Source organism: Corvus moneduloides, chromosome 1 (assembly GCF_009650955.1).
Source record: "Corvus moneduloides isolate bCorMon1 chromosome 1, bCorMon1.pri, whole genome shotgun sequence".
Taxonomy (NCBI): Eukaryota; Metazoa; Chordata; class Aves; order Passeriformes; family Corvidae; genus Corvus; species Corvus moneduloides.
In genome coordinates, this window is record NC_045476.1 from 75,926,344 (window position 1) to 75,942,820 (window position 16,477).

The 16,477-nt window shown below is 42.4% G+C and overlaps 1 protein-coding gene across 2 annotated transcripts in view; it reads left to right on the top strand.

Annotated features, from left to right (window-relative positions):
- SLC22A23 (solute carrier family 22 member 23) overlaps positions 1 to 16,477 on the top strand; it is a 108,780-nt gene that overhangs the window by 76,021 nt on the left and 16,282 nt on the right. The window contains exons 5-7 of one of the 2 annotated variants that reach the window (XM_032116448.1): positions 2,934 to 3,061; positions 9,542 to 9,631; positions 15,131 to 15,233. In XM_032116448.1, the coding sequence (XP_031972339.1) occupies positions 2,934 to 3,061; positions 9,542 to 9,631; positions 15,131 to 15,233 (321 nt within the window). The remainder of the gene's footprint in view (positions 1 to 2,933; positions 3,062 to 9,541; positions 9,632 to 15,130; positions 15,234 to 16,477) is intronic. The other variant, XM_032116456.1, reaches the window with a different exon arrangement.

Genomic DNA, 16,477 nt, shown 5'->3' on the forward strand with positions numbered 1-16,477 from the left:
AGAGACCTTATTTCCTCTCCCTTGGATGAAGGCAGCTCCAGACAGGATGATGCCATGAATGTCAGCAAAGGTATCAATAATTTGAAATAAACTCCTGCTTCCCTCTGATGAAAACTGGAGAAATGGGAAGAGGTGGTTGGTTCTTTTCTGGTGCTTTTAGACAGGATTTACCCTCACCAAGACACAAAGTTGCAAAAACTGGGCTTGTTGCCCTGGGACAGACCCCTAATTGACAACACATTACAATCTTTCCATGGGTGTCCATTTTCCATCCATCTGCACAGAATCACAGTTCTCCTTCCAGCTACATGTGGTACCTTCCTGGTGTTTGTCTGTCAAGGATTCTTCTCTCCTCTTAGGATTTCTGAATCTTGGGATCCTTTTTCTCCAGTCTGCCTTCCACTCATCCCCCTCTCCTCTCCCAAGCAGCAGCAACTGTGGAACAAGAGATGAATGTATAACCCTACCCACCCCCTGTTCTTTTACTCAGCTGTAAAAGCATGGCCTTTTCCTTGCTGATGGAGGAGGTAGCAGACCATCAACCAGCTATGTGAGGAAAATACTGAAAACCAAAGTTCAGCAGGAAGGAGTGCATGCATTGGCTGTGGTTCACCAGGGACAAACTGCCTGCACACCTTGGAGCAGGAACATTGAGGGAGCTTGGTGTACACCTCCAAGGGAGAGAGGAAACAAAGGATGGAGTGGCACAAAGGGGTTGTGGCCATGCTCTGTTTAAAACAATGCAGCTGATGGGAACTGTAAACCAAAGGAATGACCCAAAAGGTGACCAAAAGCTAAACTTCACCACATTAGCTTGAAAATATGTACTACTTTTCACACCGCCACCTTTACTAATGATTGAAGCCACCCAAATTCCAACCTAAACATGAAGTGACATCAACTGTAAGTTTACCTTTTCCTTTCCCTCAAAGAAAACATTATAAATGTAGCTTAACTGAGGAAGGAGGTCAGAGGAGACTTCACCTTTGTATCCTGGGACCATCGATGGGCTGTACCTGTCTCCTCTCTTATCGCCTGTTGTGTAAGACTCAAACACTCAACAATACCAAGTGTTTCTTCAGGAAATTCAAAGAGCAGGCTTGTGTTTGTGATCATACTTTTAGTGCTACTTAGTCATCTCACAATTTAATGCATCTATCAATGGCTGTGTTATTCATACTTTAGGTACTGGTGTGTGCTTCCACAGTCTGTTTATCACCAGCAACCCAAGAACCTGCATTCCTGTTGCTCGATAAGTGACACTTTTGCATCTGGCCGTGAGAGTTACTGAATATGACTGGACTTCTACTCTGGCTGTGAGAGTCCATTGGGTGCAACCAGACTTGGTGTGTTACATTGTTTGAGAATTTGTGACCATGGTGGTTCTAATTGAATGCGACTGGGCTGATGACCTGGACTCAAGGCAGCCCACGGGTTTTTAAGGATCCCGAAGGAACATCTCACTGCTCACGCTGAGTGATGGAGTACCTGAAAAATGCTAGGCTTCACCACTTCCAGTTTGAGAAACCTGCAGGAGCCAGTAGATAAAAGACATGTTTGTTCCCACCCTCTGATGCCCATCCTTGTGGCTCCTTTCCTTTCCCTTGGTGCGGGTGGTCATCATAGGACTTGTTGCTTGGAACCTGTAAGCAGACTGCTAAAAATCTGAAGCTTTTAGGCTAGTGGCTGGCTTTACCCTCTCCAGGGGCAAGCATGCAGAGATTTTGCATTCAAAAGGTCCTTAGTACTTCCAAAAAAATGCTTTTGCTTTACAAGACTTTCTGCTGGAGAATATGCCAAAGCATCTGTGCAGCACAAGGGGTAGTAGATAATCTGTCAAGCTGAATGGCTGTCATCATGGTTGTTATATATTTTTATTGGCTGATATCATTGAGACTGCAGTCTGCCTGATTTCTCTCCTTTTTATTTCTTTTTCCAAAAATACCTTCTCTGTCTCAGCTGGAGGTTTTGCTAAGGTGTCTTCCAAATTGTATCAACCCTAGGAGACAGTACAATAGTGGTGCAATTGACTGCTTAGAAGTATAAGAACTGGGGAGCATCCACAGCAAAGATCAGTGCTTTGTGCAGGAAATTTGAGGTTATATTACGTATATGAAGCTAAAAGTAGTTGTTAATTTTTTTTTTAGTGAAGTCTTTTTGAAGAGTAGTGAAAACGGGCTCTTAACGTGAAAAAAAATATACTTGGAGTGAGATCTGAGAGTTTTCATGCCTATAGAAGTATGGGAGGTTTTGGGGTTTTGTTCTAAGAGCTACATATTTCTTTTGGTTTCGTATTAAAATAAACTCATTTGGAAAAAAAGGAAGAGTTAAGCTCGTGAATCTGGTTAATATTAGCTCTTGAAAGAAACAACTGGATGGAAAGTGAACTTTTTAAACTGTGTGCATGTATATATTTTTAAGGCAACTCAACTAACATAATATTATCTTTAGCAGGGGAAGCTTATCGTCCTAAGAAGTAATTCTTCTCTTTCATCTGTCTTTAAAAGAGAACCCAAATTACTTCTGTCAGCTGTTTTCTTTCTTTGGTCTGAATTACCATGTGCAAACTGCACATCTCATTCACTCCCTTCTTGGCAGCAAATGTCTATTGCAGACAGCGCTGCCTCTTCATCTCACTTCTTTCAAGTTATATTAATGGACAGAGCACCTGTCCTATGTTACAAAATTCCAGTGTGTCATATTTCCATGTGATAGGATAGTTTTTCTATCATTTGTGAATCAGGGTAAAAGCAAATATCGCTAATTTGCACATTCCGAATCAGTTTTCCCTCTTTTTTGTTTCAAAAGTTATTCTTCTGTATTTTGAAATAACTACATGGCTTCTGAGTGGTTAAATGAGCAGCTAAAACTCTACCAGTTCATCCTCTGACAGAAACCTGGAAGCAGTCCTAACCTGTTTTCCCTCTTTAAAGTATTTTCCCAGAGTCCCTTCGGTGGTTGATGGCTACACAACAGTTTGAGGCATCCAAAGAACTGATCCTTCAGTTCACGCACAAGAACAGGATGAACACAGAAAGCGACATCAAAGGAGTGGTGCCTGGTGAGTAGGACAGACAACTACAAATCCCCCAGTTTTTTTCTAAAGACTGCACATGGCATTACCACCCAGAATTAAATTATCTATTTATTGCCTGTAAATCATCTCATTCATTCATTCATTCATTCATTCATTCATTCTGCTTTTCTTGAAAATCCATTCCAAACTCCAGCACTGTGTTAAAAACTACATGGCCTGTTGAACAGTCCTAGTAATTATAGTCTTGTCTTGCAGTGCCGTGTGTCTTTAGAGACATCTCTTGAAGAATTTTACCACAGCTACAAGAGTGTGCCTTCAGCTCTGTGTGCCTCTGGAAACTGTGTTTTAAGGAAGCTGCTTGCTGGGATCCTGCCCATCACCCAACACTTATTCTGTTGGTTTGGAGAAGCAGCAGCACTCAAACCCCCTATTCTAAAGTGCCAGCCCCGTGGGAAACTTAAACCACATTACAGTTTCTCTTTAAAGCTTTGTTCCAAGAGCTGTTTTGCTTTCCTCTCCTGCGTCATCCGAGTGATGCTGCTTTAGGGATGGGGGGGTTGCTGCAAGTAGCAGCGGTAAGGTGCAGTTTTTGCTTGAGAGTCTAAATTATCAATTCCTTGGTGTAGTGATGCTTTTAGAAAGAGCTGGATCCCCTCATCACCAGAACTGTCACTGAAATAGCCAAAATCCTGTCATGCAGGTTGCTTTGCAAAAGAGACTCTGTGTGTGTGTGTATGTGTGTGTGTGTGTGCGTGTGTGTGTCTAATCACAACAAAGGCGAAGAGTTTCTGGATCTTCATCTCACCAGTGCACCTGTCAGATTTGGTTCAGGCTCCCCTTTTCCTTCTCACAAGTTGACTCTGCCACCATAAACACCCATTTTGCACTGTCACTTGCAATCTGTGTCAGACTACCCACTTATCAGAAAACGGTGGAAACATTTCTTTTTCTTCCCCCACTTTTCCAACCCTACCTGCTCTGACCCCAGGGGCTGCAGGAAAACCTCTGTCAGTATCTCTGCCAGTGGGTAGAAGTGATGCTTGTGCACTTGTCTGATCCTTGTCGAAGGTCTCTGGGATAACTGCAGTTTCAGTCAGTCGGCATAAAAGGCATCAGTCAGCCCTGGAATAGGTTTCATCCAGGATAGAAAACCGTCACCATTAACATCAGTGCCTAATGAATGAAGTAGTCTCCATCAGCAAGGGATAAGAAGCCCAGCTCAGAATCTCTGGTATACATACCCAGGCCTTTGGTGTGATTTTTGGGGCAGTTGGCACACTAATGTTAATTAGCTGGCTTGCATCTAATTGTGTGTCTGGGGTTACGGTTCCTCGATCTGCATCACACAACATGGCTTTGCAATGTAAATACTATTTGTCTGGTAAAGTTCTGAAAAGCATTAGGGGTATGTGAGTGGTCACTAACCTGTTGATGTGCATGCCCCCCACTTCATTTTTGCAGGTCTTCCTCAGAATAAATGATGGACCTTTAGAAATGATGGATCTCCGAGGCAACAATTGGCCTTGGAGTTTCCCAACCAATTCCTAAATTTGGCTTTTGTCAGTCAGGTTCTTGAATTTGCAGATGAAATAAAATGTATTTTAGTGGAAAGAAAAAACAAATTACCTGAGTTTCCTCTAAGGAAAGTAATAAAGACACAACTGTGTGCTGGAGGGATTTATTTAAGCCATGTATAATGATATTGCCCATGGAGGAATGCTAAATGTTGAAATGGCTTTATGACTATTATTTGTGACTGATAACTTTTCCCAGCAGTTTCATGGTAGGAGTACACTCCTGTTTATGGAGGGGACTCCCTTTCATGTGAAAAAACAGAGCGTTTTTTCACGTCTTGATACTATGTATTATCTGACTGCAAATACATTTAGATATAGCAGTTGTGAGTACAACACCTTTTTCAATTTGTAAATTATTCAGAATATGGTTATTTCTGCCTCCTTGTTGTTGATGAGATTGTTTGGGATATTGTTGGTGTTTTTTGTTATTTCTTCCCTTGCTTTTTCTCTTTAAACTCTTTCTGCCGCCCCACACTTTAAGGCTTTTCTGATGCAACCCTGGAGCTGCATTTTTGCAAGGAGAGTAAGAGAGGAGCAGTATCCAAAGGATGAAATAAGATTAACTATCCAACTACTGAAAGAAGGACCACCTCTCTCATTCTGGGTGCATGGGGGTGTTGATGGTCTCAGTGAGGACAGGAGAACACTAGGATTCTTGAATTAAGAATGTGATCAGGTTGCAGGCCTTGTGTCTTGCAGTGGGTCAGGAAGGAGGAGGACCCATTTCTCTGGCCTTGTGTGCTATAATAACATGCCCATAATTGCTCTAGCATGGAATGGGTAAAAAGCTGGTACTTGTCTGGGAGAAAGGATGCCATTGAGCCTGGTGCAGATATCTCTTGTTTTCCCTTAACTCCATTGTTGAGCTTTCCTATCTGTGTGGAGGGATTTCTGTTTGTGATTTGTTTTATTCTTTGTTTTCCATCTGAAAGGGCTGGAAACTGTTTTGCTCTAGTTAGGGCCCATTGTGTTGCTGTTTATTATTCCTCGCTGCATTGTTGTAACAGCCTCCTGTGATTGAATTACTCCCAATGCATTTAAATGATAAACTGCTCACTTGCAGTCCCTTCCAGCTGAAAATCTCACTGTAATTTTATTCATACATACCAGTCAAATTAGTGTATCCAGTATAACAGATCATTACAGGAGTTACGGGAGTTTCATATATACCTATTTTGGTACTTGATATGAGTTCCATAATAAAAAGAAGCAGCATTCGAGAGGGTGAAGTATTTCTGGGACGCAAGAAAATTTAATTTTTAATTGCTCTCTAAGCAATGAGCAGGCTGATTTTCCTTTCTGAAGAATCGCACCATTTCCACTGCCTGCTGAAATCTTTTGCTCATCTATTTGGCTACGCTGCCCGTAGTGGAGAGTGCCACTAACACTCTGCAGGGCCTGTTTGCTCCATGGGGAGGTGGCCCATGTGTTAAGTTGGGGGAAAGAAGAAGGAAGCAAAATTTATCTGCTGTTTTTCACAGTCCTTTGGGTTGAAGTGGTTTGCCAATGCTCTCCTGGGAGATGTCTCTAAAGACAACAGCTAAAGTCCAGACAGTGATCCACCTGCAGCTGAAAGATCTGGCAGCTGCCATAACAACCCCTGCAAGGAGAAATGAGGGTGGGCAGCTGATGGGCAATGCCCAGCCAGCAAGGTGGAATGGGAGTGTGCTTACATGGGAAACAGAGTGAGACGAGATGTTGATAGGACTCTAGAGTGTTGTAAATTTACATTGCCCTTATCTTCAGTAGCCTGTCCCAGGGCAGATGTTGGTTGCATAAAGGGACCATTTTCCTCAGCAGCTTTAGGTGGCTTTATTTTTGAGTGCTTAGTATACCTTGTGATTTTGGGCAGGAATAATTTGATTTTGTAATGAGGTTTTTGGGTTTATGTGGTTGCATTTTCTTCTTTAATGCTTAAGAAACATAGGTGTGCTAATTAGACCTGGTTAAATTATCCATAGTATGTTTTTACTCAAAATTTCACCAGTTGGCTTTAAACTTTGTCCTCTTTTACAAATAAAAATTAAAATCTGTTTTTGCATCAAGGAAATTATTTTTATTCAACTGTGTGTTGAAATGACATTTTTAAAACAGGCTTGCTGAATTTTGTTGACAAATATTTCAAAGCATTACCTAAAAAGTCAGCTTCAATCATGAGCAAATTAAATATTTTGATAATATTAATTATATTTTCACTGGTTTTTCACTACCAGTTTCTCAGAAAGCTTCACCATCTCTTCTTTGTTTCCCTGTGGAACAAGAAACAAATGGACATTTCAGTCCAGCTGTGGGACAGTAATTTTGACCTTAGTGACATAAGTGCTAAGGAGGTATGAAGATTGTTTAACAAAGAGGAGAAAAGAGTGTTTATTGGCATTGGAAATCCCAAAGCACCAACCATCCTTACACCTTTCTAGGGTGTGTTACACTTTAGCTGGCTTTCATTATTTTTATAGAATGCATCCTTTTTCTTTGTGTGGGAGTGAAGGGTCTGTTTGTTGTCTGGAACTGATTGTCTGCTGCAAGCTGACCTTGGCTGCACCAGAGCCCGAGTTTGCCATGTTTGGGTGTCCTGGGAAATGCTCTGCTTGAGACAATGCTGGATCAGCATCAGAAGCATCAGAACACCTGATGATTCTATGGAAACCCACACCTGTGTGGTTCTCTTTGGCTTCCCCTGTGTGGGGAGACATTTCAGGTGTTCCTTAACGTAAAAATAACTGCTTGACCAGGCTAAAAAACAAAGCTCTCTTTTTGCTCTTCTCAGCATGGAAACACAAACCAGAGGTATTCCTGTGGGCAGAGAGGTTATAGCTGTTCCTCCCCAAGGCTCCTTCCCTTCTAAGCTTGGAGAAATAATATTGATGTAATCACAAAATGTGGGCAGCAAAGATAAAGCATCCAAATAGATGCCAGTTTAAGCATGCAGGACACAGCATGGAGAGGATGAAGGGATACAGTGGTGATCAGTACTCTGTGTGTGTATGTGTGTGGATTGCAGTTAGGAAAGCTGTGGTTTTCAGGGAGTTTCCCTCTGTTGAAAAAAAAATAATTATCTTTCACCTTTTTTGCTGCTGAACAACATGCTGCCATGACTTTTCTTTAAACAAAAGCTATTTTTCTGTTTTGTTTTGCTATATATATTTTTTTCCTAAGCATGAGGCTTGGATCTATGTAATTATATGCTTTTTCCTTTTCCACTGGGTAAATAGCAGAGGGAAGGGTGAAAATGCCTTATGTCTGAAAGTCGGTCTCTTTCCCTGTAAAGCTTTACTCAAACCCTTAGACCATCACACCTATCACTACACTACTGGTTTGAAACTTGTGATAGATGAAGAGTGTATTAGCTGGAGAAGGAAAGCAAGTTTCCTGGCACCATAATACAGGTGATTCCGTGTGATTGTGATGTACAAACCTGCCAGATGTCCTCTTTTGCCAGATCCTCTTTTTTGGGTGTTTAATGGTGCCAAATTTAAATGTTCCATGCAGCTCCCAGAAGATGGTCAGGTGAATGTGGGAAATGTAGTTAAAACAGTTCAAGGTGCTGTTTGAAGGCTGTGTGTCAGCCACAAAGATTTCTATTTCAAAATTAAAAAAGAAAGCCTAGCCAGTGCTTTCTGTTGCCCTCTTGTATGTTAAAGCACCTTTCAGGAGGGTCTGGGTTTTTCCTGCTGGGCCCCTGTTGTCCAGTAGCAGGAACTGATGGAGTTTGTGCAACTCTTTCAGGATGTGCCGTACATGGTAATGAATAACAAGAATGAAACCGATCAGTTAGGTCCTCTTCTCCTGGCTAGGTGTACAGGAAATGGAAGAGGAGAGCCCATGCATGCCATGGTGATGGCAATTGGAAGGGTGGTAGCAAGGGTGGTAGTGATATCTGACAGTATCAGGTCTGGGAGGGAACAGGGGAAAAAGGGTGCACTCTACTGAGAATGTGCCTTTTGATGCTACTGGGAAAAGCCAAGTATGCTAGAAAATTTAAAGGGAAAAAAAAAATAAGAGGGGGCTGTCAGCCTCTATTTCAGTTTGAATAACTCCTTCTCACTAGTTGAGTCCTCTGCAGACTCTCATGGGCTGCACTCCAGCCTGTTGATTTGTGCCCCACTGGCACTTTGGCTCTTTGTCCACAGTGCTACCTATCCTCCCGGAGCAGCCAGTTTTACAGGGCAGGAACAATGTGCAGAGGGCTGGCAGCAAACCCTGGTGGTGCTGGCATTTCCCCAGCCCACAGGCATCAGTGGGGAGAGGATTGGTGAGTCTGGATGTGGACAGGAAAAATGGGAGGGGAGACCTCAGGAACCAAGTGGAAGAGGAGAGCAGTAAGAAGGGACCAGTGGACAGAGAAGAGAGGAAATAAGAGACTTAAAGAAGTTGTGAGAGCAAAGAATAAAGATAGGTGGAGGGGATTTAGGCAAAGGCAACAAGAGGCTGGGGGGAAGTAATGGAGGAAGAACATTCTGTGGAGGAAGAACAGAGGAGAGCTAGAGCATGGAGACCAAAGGGGCTGCAATCATTTGCTTCCCCCTCCTTCCAGAGCAAGCTGTCAAGCCCCAGGATTCAGTCTCAGAACTCTTCTTTTGCAAAATCCGCTCCTAAAATGTGTGTTTCACACCTCCCTGCTCCCAGCTTGCTTGCTCAGCCTGCTGAGGTTCCCTCCATAGCTCCCACAACAGAGAGCAGCAATGCACGTGTGGGTACCTGCAACCTCCTGATGGCCACAGCTCCACACAAGGACATTGGAGGTGCTCTTTGTGTTGTTTGGGTTTTTTTTAATGTTGATGATGTTAGAAGAATGTAAGCTTTGACAAGTCACGCTCTGGGAAGTGCAAGAAGTCAGGTTGCCTGGGCAACCCCTGCTTGGCCTCCTGGCATGAAGGCATGATGATACAGCCTTTAATAACATGATTACGACCTATTTTTTCCACAGGGCATAGGATGGACGAATCAGTGCATAGGATGGACGATGATGTGGGAATGAAGCTGTTGTCTGTTCCTCATTTGTTGCAGAATTTGGAAGGTGTGTAGTGAATGAGGCAGAGGGTTGCAGAAGGAAAGAGGACAGTGTTGGGGAAATGTAGCTGAATACTTCCTGAAGAGTTGTACTCATTCTCTGGGTCTGAACACAGATGTTCTTGTACAATGATGGAGATTTCCCTGGAGTCAGGCTCTTTCAGTGCTGTCACTAATCACAATTTCTTCAGTGTCTGTCTCTACCATGTAAATTCTGGGGCTTGATTTGCAGAAAGCTGGGAGAATTTATATTGGCACCTACAAGAGGTATTGCAGCATGATTTTTTCTCATTCTGGACACAAGTCCTCTCTGTTTTATCTCCCTGCCTGCAAAACAGGAGTAATCTTTGCTCTTAGTCTTACAAGAAGGTGGTAGAGATTATTTCATTAGAATTTATGAAATACGTGTATATTCTGACAGCGCTGTAGGAATGTCTCTAAGGAAATCTATGATTTTTTTGGTTCTCACTGGGAAGTTTGGATAATGAGGCTGAGGGGCACATGTTGAATGGGAAAGGTGGAAATGTCATTAACACCTGCCCCTTGGCTGACTGCAGCGAGCATTCTGGGGAAAAAACTTATATGTGGTCATCTAAATGCTGTATCGTAATGCACATGAGCAATTGAAGATTGCAACAGCAACCTTATGTCTGACTTTTTGATCTTTTTTGAATGTAAATAGAAATACAGGATTGAAATAAATCGTTGTAATCAGTCCTTAGCTATTATAGTCATAGAGTTACAGAGTTGCTCTCGTGAAATCAGGTTCAATTTAAGTGCTGTTAGTATTTATTAGCTTTTGTCAGAAGTCCATCCCAGTCTCCATATTCCTCTTCTACTGTGGGTACATTTTAGCATTCAATTCAAATACACTATAGCTGTCTGGGTTTGTTCTTTTTTTCCCTTTCCCATTTCTTTCAGTCTGTGCCTATCTTAAAACTCTTTTTCTCTTTTCTCATGCTATGTGAGAAGAGAGCAGCCCCATTCCTGTGCTGAGATCAAGTTCTCCTCTTTCTCCTCTCCTTTTATAAATGGATTTCCCAGAGCTTTGGTTTCTCAAATACTGATGACTAGAATTGTTAAGAGAATTTCAGTATTTCATTGTCTGAATTACAAATACCTCATGGCTGCAATAAACTGGCGCCATATAGTCACTTGTGTTCAGGTAGTATGTAACCAAGTCCAACACAGGTTTTGCTTATCTTCCACCAGAAACATTATTCCTTAATCACTGAGAATTCTGCCTTGTGTTTCACATGTTCTCTGGCTTTTGCCACACACTGGATCTCAAGCTCACCCAGTTCCCTCTAACGGCCCATTTGTATTCTACTTAGTTTGATAATAAGGTAATGCCTCACTTTGTCATCAGCAGACCTTATTTTTGTACATTTCTGAGGTTTTTGCCAAGCTCCCTACTCAGGTTATTAAATGAGATTTTTTTTTTTTTTAAATAAGACGAGTCACCCCACTGCTAGTGTCCTGCCATCCACTTATGATTTCCATTTTCCATCCCTTATTGCTCTCTGCCTATCAGTCAGTATTTTACCTACCTCATAATTTCTGTATATGACTTGAGAGCTGGACAAAAGTCCTGGAAGGTGTAAATAAACCTGTGTACCAGTAACTCTGTCTGCCTGAGAGTAGATTGCTTCAGCTCTGTGTTTCGGACTGGTCCACCTCCTGCTGCAGAGCTGTCATGCTCCAGGATTGATTGAGCCTCTGTGTTAGGTTTCCATAGCTCTTTTCATGTTCAAAGAGCTACTCACAGTATCGTTTAGCAGCCAGAAAAATCCAGCAGAAGTCCATCATCACAGGACACTTGTCATTTTGGACATCATTTTTCAGCAGCTTGATTTGCGCTTTTGTCTGTTTTGTGTAAGCCAAGTGATGCAGAGATGGGTGACTTCATCTGAAGGCTTCAAAGATATTTTCTGATTTGGAAAGGCATGCTTCTGAAATGCAGAGTGTCCCATGAGAATTCAGCAGCGTTGCAAGATGGAAGCTGGTAGGGTTCCCCTTCCCATGAGACTGCCAGTGAATAGTTTTAATTTCCACTGAGGTATAAAGAGTTAGCTTATTGACAGTTTTCCTACTGAGTCCCTGAATAGGAAGCCTAGAGTGTGTGTGCGCTCTGGAGTATGGGAAAACTTATTAGGGGCCTCTGAATAAATGGATAGAAATATTTTTATGTTCCAAACTCTCCCTTTTGGTAAATCAAAACTGAAACATTTAATGCAAATTCCTTCTGTATTGGTGACTTCAGTGTGAAATCAAGTAATAAGTTGGGGGTACAGGAGTTTTTCTGGTGTTAGTCCTGAGAGAGCAATAATTCCCTTCCATGAGGTTTTAATAGGCTTTGGCTTGACTTTTAATACCTTAACTTTGACCTATGAAGTCAGTCAGCTTGAGAGCTGTCACTCTCCTGATGCTCATCACAGTCAGAGCAGGTCCTTTCACGCAGGCTCCCTCCAAAGACAGCAGGTCACTTACATGAGAGCCAGTTCTGTAGCTGATGACTTTTTTGCAAGTCACATAGCTTATTTGTTCCTGTTGGAATGATATTTTGGTTGTTGCAAGTCATTGATTTTGCAGTACAGTGGGGATTTTTGGTGAATATCTCACTAGTATTTATAGAAGCAAAGGAGGGAGAAAGTCATCAGAAAGAAGGATGGTGTTGGAGACTCGGAGACAGTCATTCATCTGGAGCAGGTGATTTAGATTTGGAGTTTTAACAACATTGTAGATGGATGGAGGCGTAAATAGCTGGTAGAGCCAGAAGGCTCTCGTTAAAAAGCCAGGTTCTGTTTCCATTCTTTGGTGTAAGGTTTGAGGCCAGGTTATTTTTTCTTTGGTTTTCTTCTTTCCCCCCACACACCTTTTCCCCCCCTTTTTTTTTTAATGCTTGTAATGCTGTTACTTCTGGAATTTTTGTATAATGCTGCAATGTATCCATGGAGTATAAATCCCATGAAAGCAGAAGCAAGGGTCCACTGAAAAAAGACTGCTGCATGAGACAGGGTAGAGAAGGGATGAACCCCTCTCATGTGTGACCCTCACTGCAGCTGGAATAGGAGGTGTTTGTCAGTTCACATAACCAACTGAGCCCTCACTTGAGGGCAGAAGAGCAGTTCAGTGCAAAACACTGATGGGAACTAGTTCAGAAGCACTGATGTATGAGAAAGGTTAAAGGGGGGGGAGGGGGGCTGAGTGCACATGAGAAGGATGTATGACAATAAATAAAGAACATATGGATTATAGGAACCTCTGATGTATGAACAAAGCAGGAGTGGAGGGCAAAATAATGTTTGGTTCCAAAGAAAAGTGTAGCCAATTTAAGTGTTGCTTGTCTTTATTTTATTAAGTTGTGGGTCAATAAAGCATGTATTTACAATAAAATTTACTCTCTGTCCTGAAAGAAAAAAGTAAAAATTTCTCTGAGAAACAAGAAACAAAAAACACCAACAGATTAAGAAAATCCAAAGAATATAGCATAGGTACCTGTCAGAGGATGAGATGTTTTACCTTATAGGCCAGATCTGGTCATTCTTAGACAGTTTGAGTGTGAAGCCTTTTTTCCACATGAAATCTGTGCAATATGTGTTGTTTGGGGAGTGATTTTCATTTTTGCCCTTCAGCTGAAACAGTATACACCCATCAACAGCCTTTCAAAGCCCTTGTGCTTCTAGTGCTTGCTCTGACTTTTTTGCTGTAGAAGGTTTGGCCTGGGCTCAGTTATGGGCTTTACAATTATGTTTTATCTAACTGCTTCCATTGTTCTGAATTATTTTGTTCCCATTTATTCCTTCCTAGAATCTTGCTGCAAAAATGATTTTGACCTTGTTCTTTGAGATTAGGTTCCATTTTTTTTATTGCTTATATTTTAATATGGCCCCAATCCATTGCTGAGCCTGCAGAGGGCTTCTGTAATACAAATATTAATTTAACCAATTTCTTCCGTTGCTCCACCTCAGTTTTTCTGGGTTTGTGAGCTTCATGCTGCATAGATTCTGGGTAGAAATGGCCATTATCAGGCTGTAAGGAAAGTAGCATGGCAATATTCTGCTTGAGTACAATCACTGATGTAAAATACCCTTTGCTGCTTTTGTTGGAAGTCTTCCCACTCTAGAGAAAAGATGAGGAGAGACCTGTGAGCAGTGAATAGCTCAAGTATTTGCATGTAAATAGTGTTTGTTTGATCTACTATTTTTATGATGCACTTTTCAAATATTAGCTGGCAAATGTGGTTTTTGTTTAGTTTGTAAATTCTGGTGACTTTTTTTTTTTTACCCTCCCCTTCCCCTCCACCAGCTTGCTTTTATTTTCTCCTGTCCTGCATCTCTTTAGGAAATTGCTATTCAGCAGAGTAAGGCAGAGGTCAGGGCAGGCCAGTGTGGGCAACTGAGGACACCCGAGCTCATTGCATATGCACGAAAGGGAACACGTGCACCCTTCACAGCCGGGCCACACTGCTGCCTTTAAACACAGTCAGGCTAGAAAGCAGCAGTGCGAGTCTTTGCCCCAAAAAACAGTTCTAGTCTGTACTCTTGGAGTGCATTCTTTTTGTGATGCTTCTTTATAGCTACAGTTTCTCCCGCTTTTATTGGACTTGTTGCTCACTGATCCGGTAGCTTGGAAACAGTGGCTACTTTGGCACGCTTAGGTAGGTGTTCAAGCTCTAACTTAATGATAATTGGGAAATAAGCAGTGCCCTTCATTATTGTCCCGTGCCAACAAGGGTATCAGATGCAACATTTGTAAGGCTTTTGTGTTATTTCAGCATTGCAACGAAAAGTTAACTTGAAGCTGCCCAGCACTTGAAGGACATGGTGGGGCTTTAGTTCTGAAATGCAGAGACACCATAGCTGCTGATGCCCAGTGGTTTTTCTTTAAGGAAATGTCTTAATGCTTAGGACATCTATCAGAAAAAAAAATTAAATATTTGAAAAGGGAGTGGAGTGGAAGATGGATGAGCTGACATAATGTCCTAGCCACTTCACCCTGAAACCTGCATTTGAACAAACTTCAAAAGATTGAAGAATCTTTTTCCCATGAAAAATGAGTCTGAGCTTCAGTCCTTTCCATGGCTTTTTAGGTATGCGTTGCACAAAGGCAGCAGAGCTTGTCGCTCCATGAATGCAGTCCCTGTGGAGGGTTTTGAAAATTAACAGACTCCTGAAGTTCTTCAAGAAATTTGCTATCATGCTTGTTGGGGTCAAGCTCCATACTGCTCCCATTTTCCATAGACATTTTTAACTGGGAGAAGGTTTGGAGTGTGAAGGAGTTCTTAGGCAGTTCTTTTGCCCCAGGAAGGTGAAGGGAAGCCTGGAAGAAAGGAGGAACCTGTGCTGGACTTTAGGCAGGCAGTTCAGCTTTTTTATAGTTCCTGTTAGTGTAATCAATTGTGTTCTGCTCTCCAGAACATCCCTCAGAATATCTTAGTTCACAAGTAAATGTTCTCCTTCTCACTCTCCTCAGTGAAATGATAATTCTGATTTGTTTTTTTCAGAGCTAGAAAAGGAAATCACCAGGAGACCGAAGAAAGTCTGCATTGTTAAAGTGGTGGGAACAAGGAACCTGTGGAAAAACATCGTAGTGTTGTGTGTGAACTCGTAAGTCCAATCTCTTTGTTTAAATAGTTGTGTGGTCAGTGAACTAGAGCAGCAATGGGAAGAGATGAGGGAGCTCCACTGTTTCCTAGTGTGGGACCCTTCACTAATGTCTCTGACAAATGATCCTGGAAAAACACCAGCTGTTGTAGGGAACTATGTTTTTATGGCAAACGTGGAGGAACTCACTGGCTGTTTCAGGCAGCAGAACCACATCTTCTCAGGTGCCGTGCTGCAAGTGCATTTCTGTCACCAGTGGTCTCGTGTGGCCACGTGCTGGTAGGTGCTCATGCATGCAGACATCTGCTTGGCATCCCAGGTGGGAGTTGTGAAACCATTTATGCCACAGGAGTGCAAGTTCAAGTTGTTTACATCTGATAGGTCTGCGGTGCAGCAGAAGATGTTGCTGGCCAGTAAATATAAGCCTGCTCCCTCGTGTAACAGCTGTGCTTGGTGGGTCTTCAGAGGCAGATTACAAAGTGCTCAGCACTCCCAGATCATGTACAGGATCTCACACAGAACAGTGTGGTGCTTGCCTCCTAAGGCTTCGCTTTGGACATACTCACGTGGGCAAAAACAAGCGTCAGCCTGAGGGTTTTGCAAGTTACAGGCTCTGAGACCTTCTGTCCAGAACTGAACACCTTGTAAAGAGGAAGTGCATGGGCTTGCAGATTCTGGGAGGGCACCAGCAGTGCATTTTCTAATTGTTCCATCTTGTATAATGCCCATTTGAATTTTTCATGATTTTTTTTTTTTCAGATGGGAGGTGGGGATGGAGAAGACTGGGAATCCCCTTTCTCTGCTAGGTTTCAAAGTGTATAGCTCTCTTTTGGCTTTTTCTTCCTCTCTTCAGGGCTCTACTCGGCAGCCCTCACTCCTGTTAATAAGCTTGTGGATCAGTCATTATCCAGAGGGGACAGCCCCTATGCTGGGCAAATAGTCACCCAGAAGCACACAGACTTCAGGGGTCAGTCTCCAGTGCTGTTGGTTGCAGACCCAACTCTGGTTCTATGAGTTTTGTGTCTCTCTTCCATCCACCAGTGAGGGACTCCCTCTATTCTGAAACAGTGCTTTCTCCTTAGGCTCCCCAAATACATTTAATAGGCAGTGTTAAATGTACTTGTGAAAACATTTTACGTGGGGAATTTTCCCCTTCTCCCTCACCCACATTAATTTGCATATTTGGAAATTCCCTAAAGCAGAATGAGGCAGCCCAAAGAATAACTTCTGGCATTAGCACACGGAGG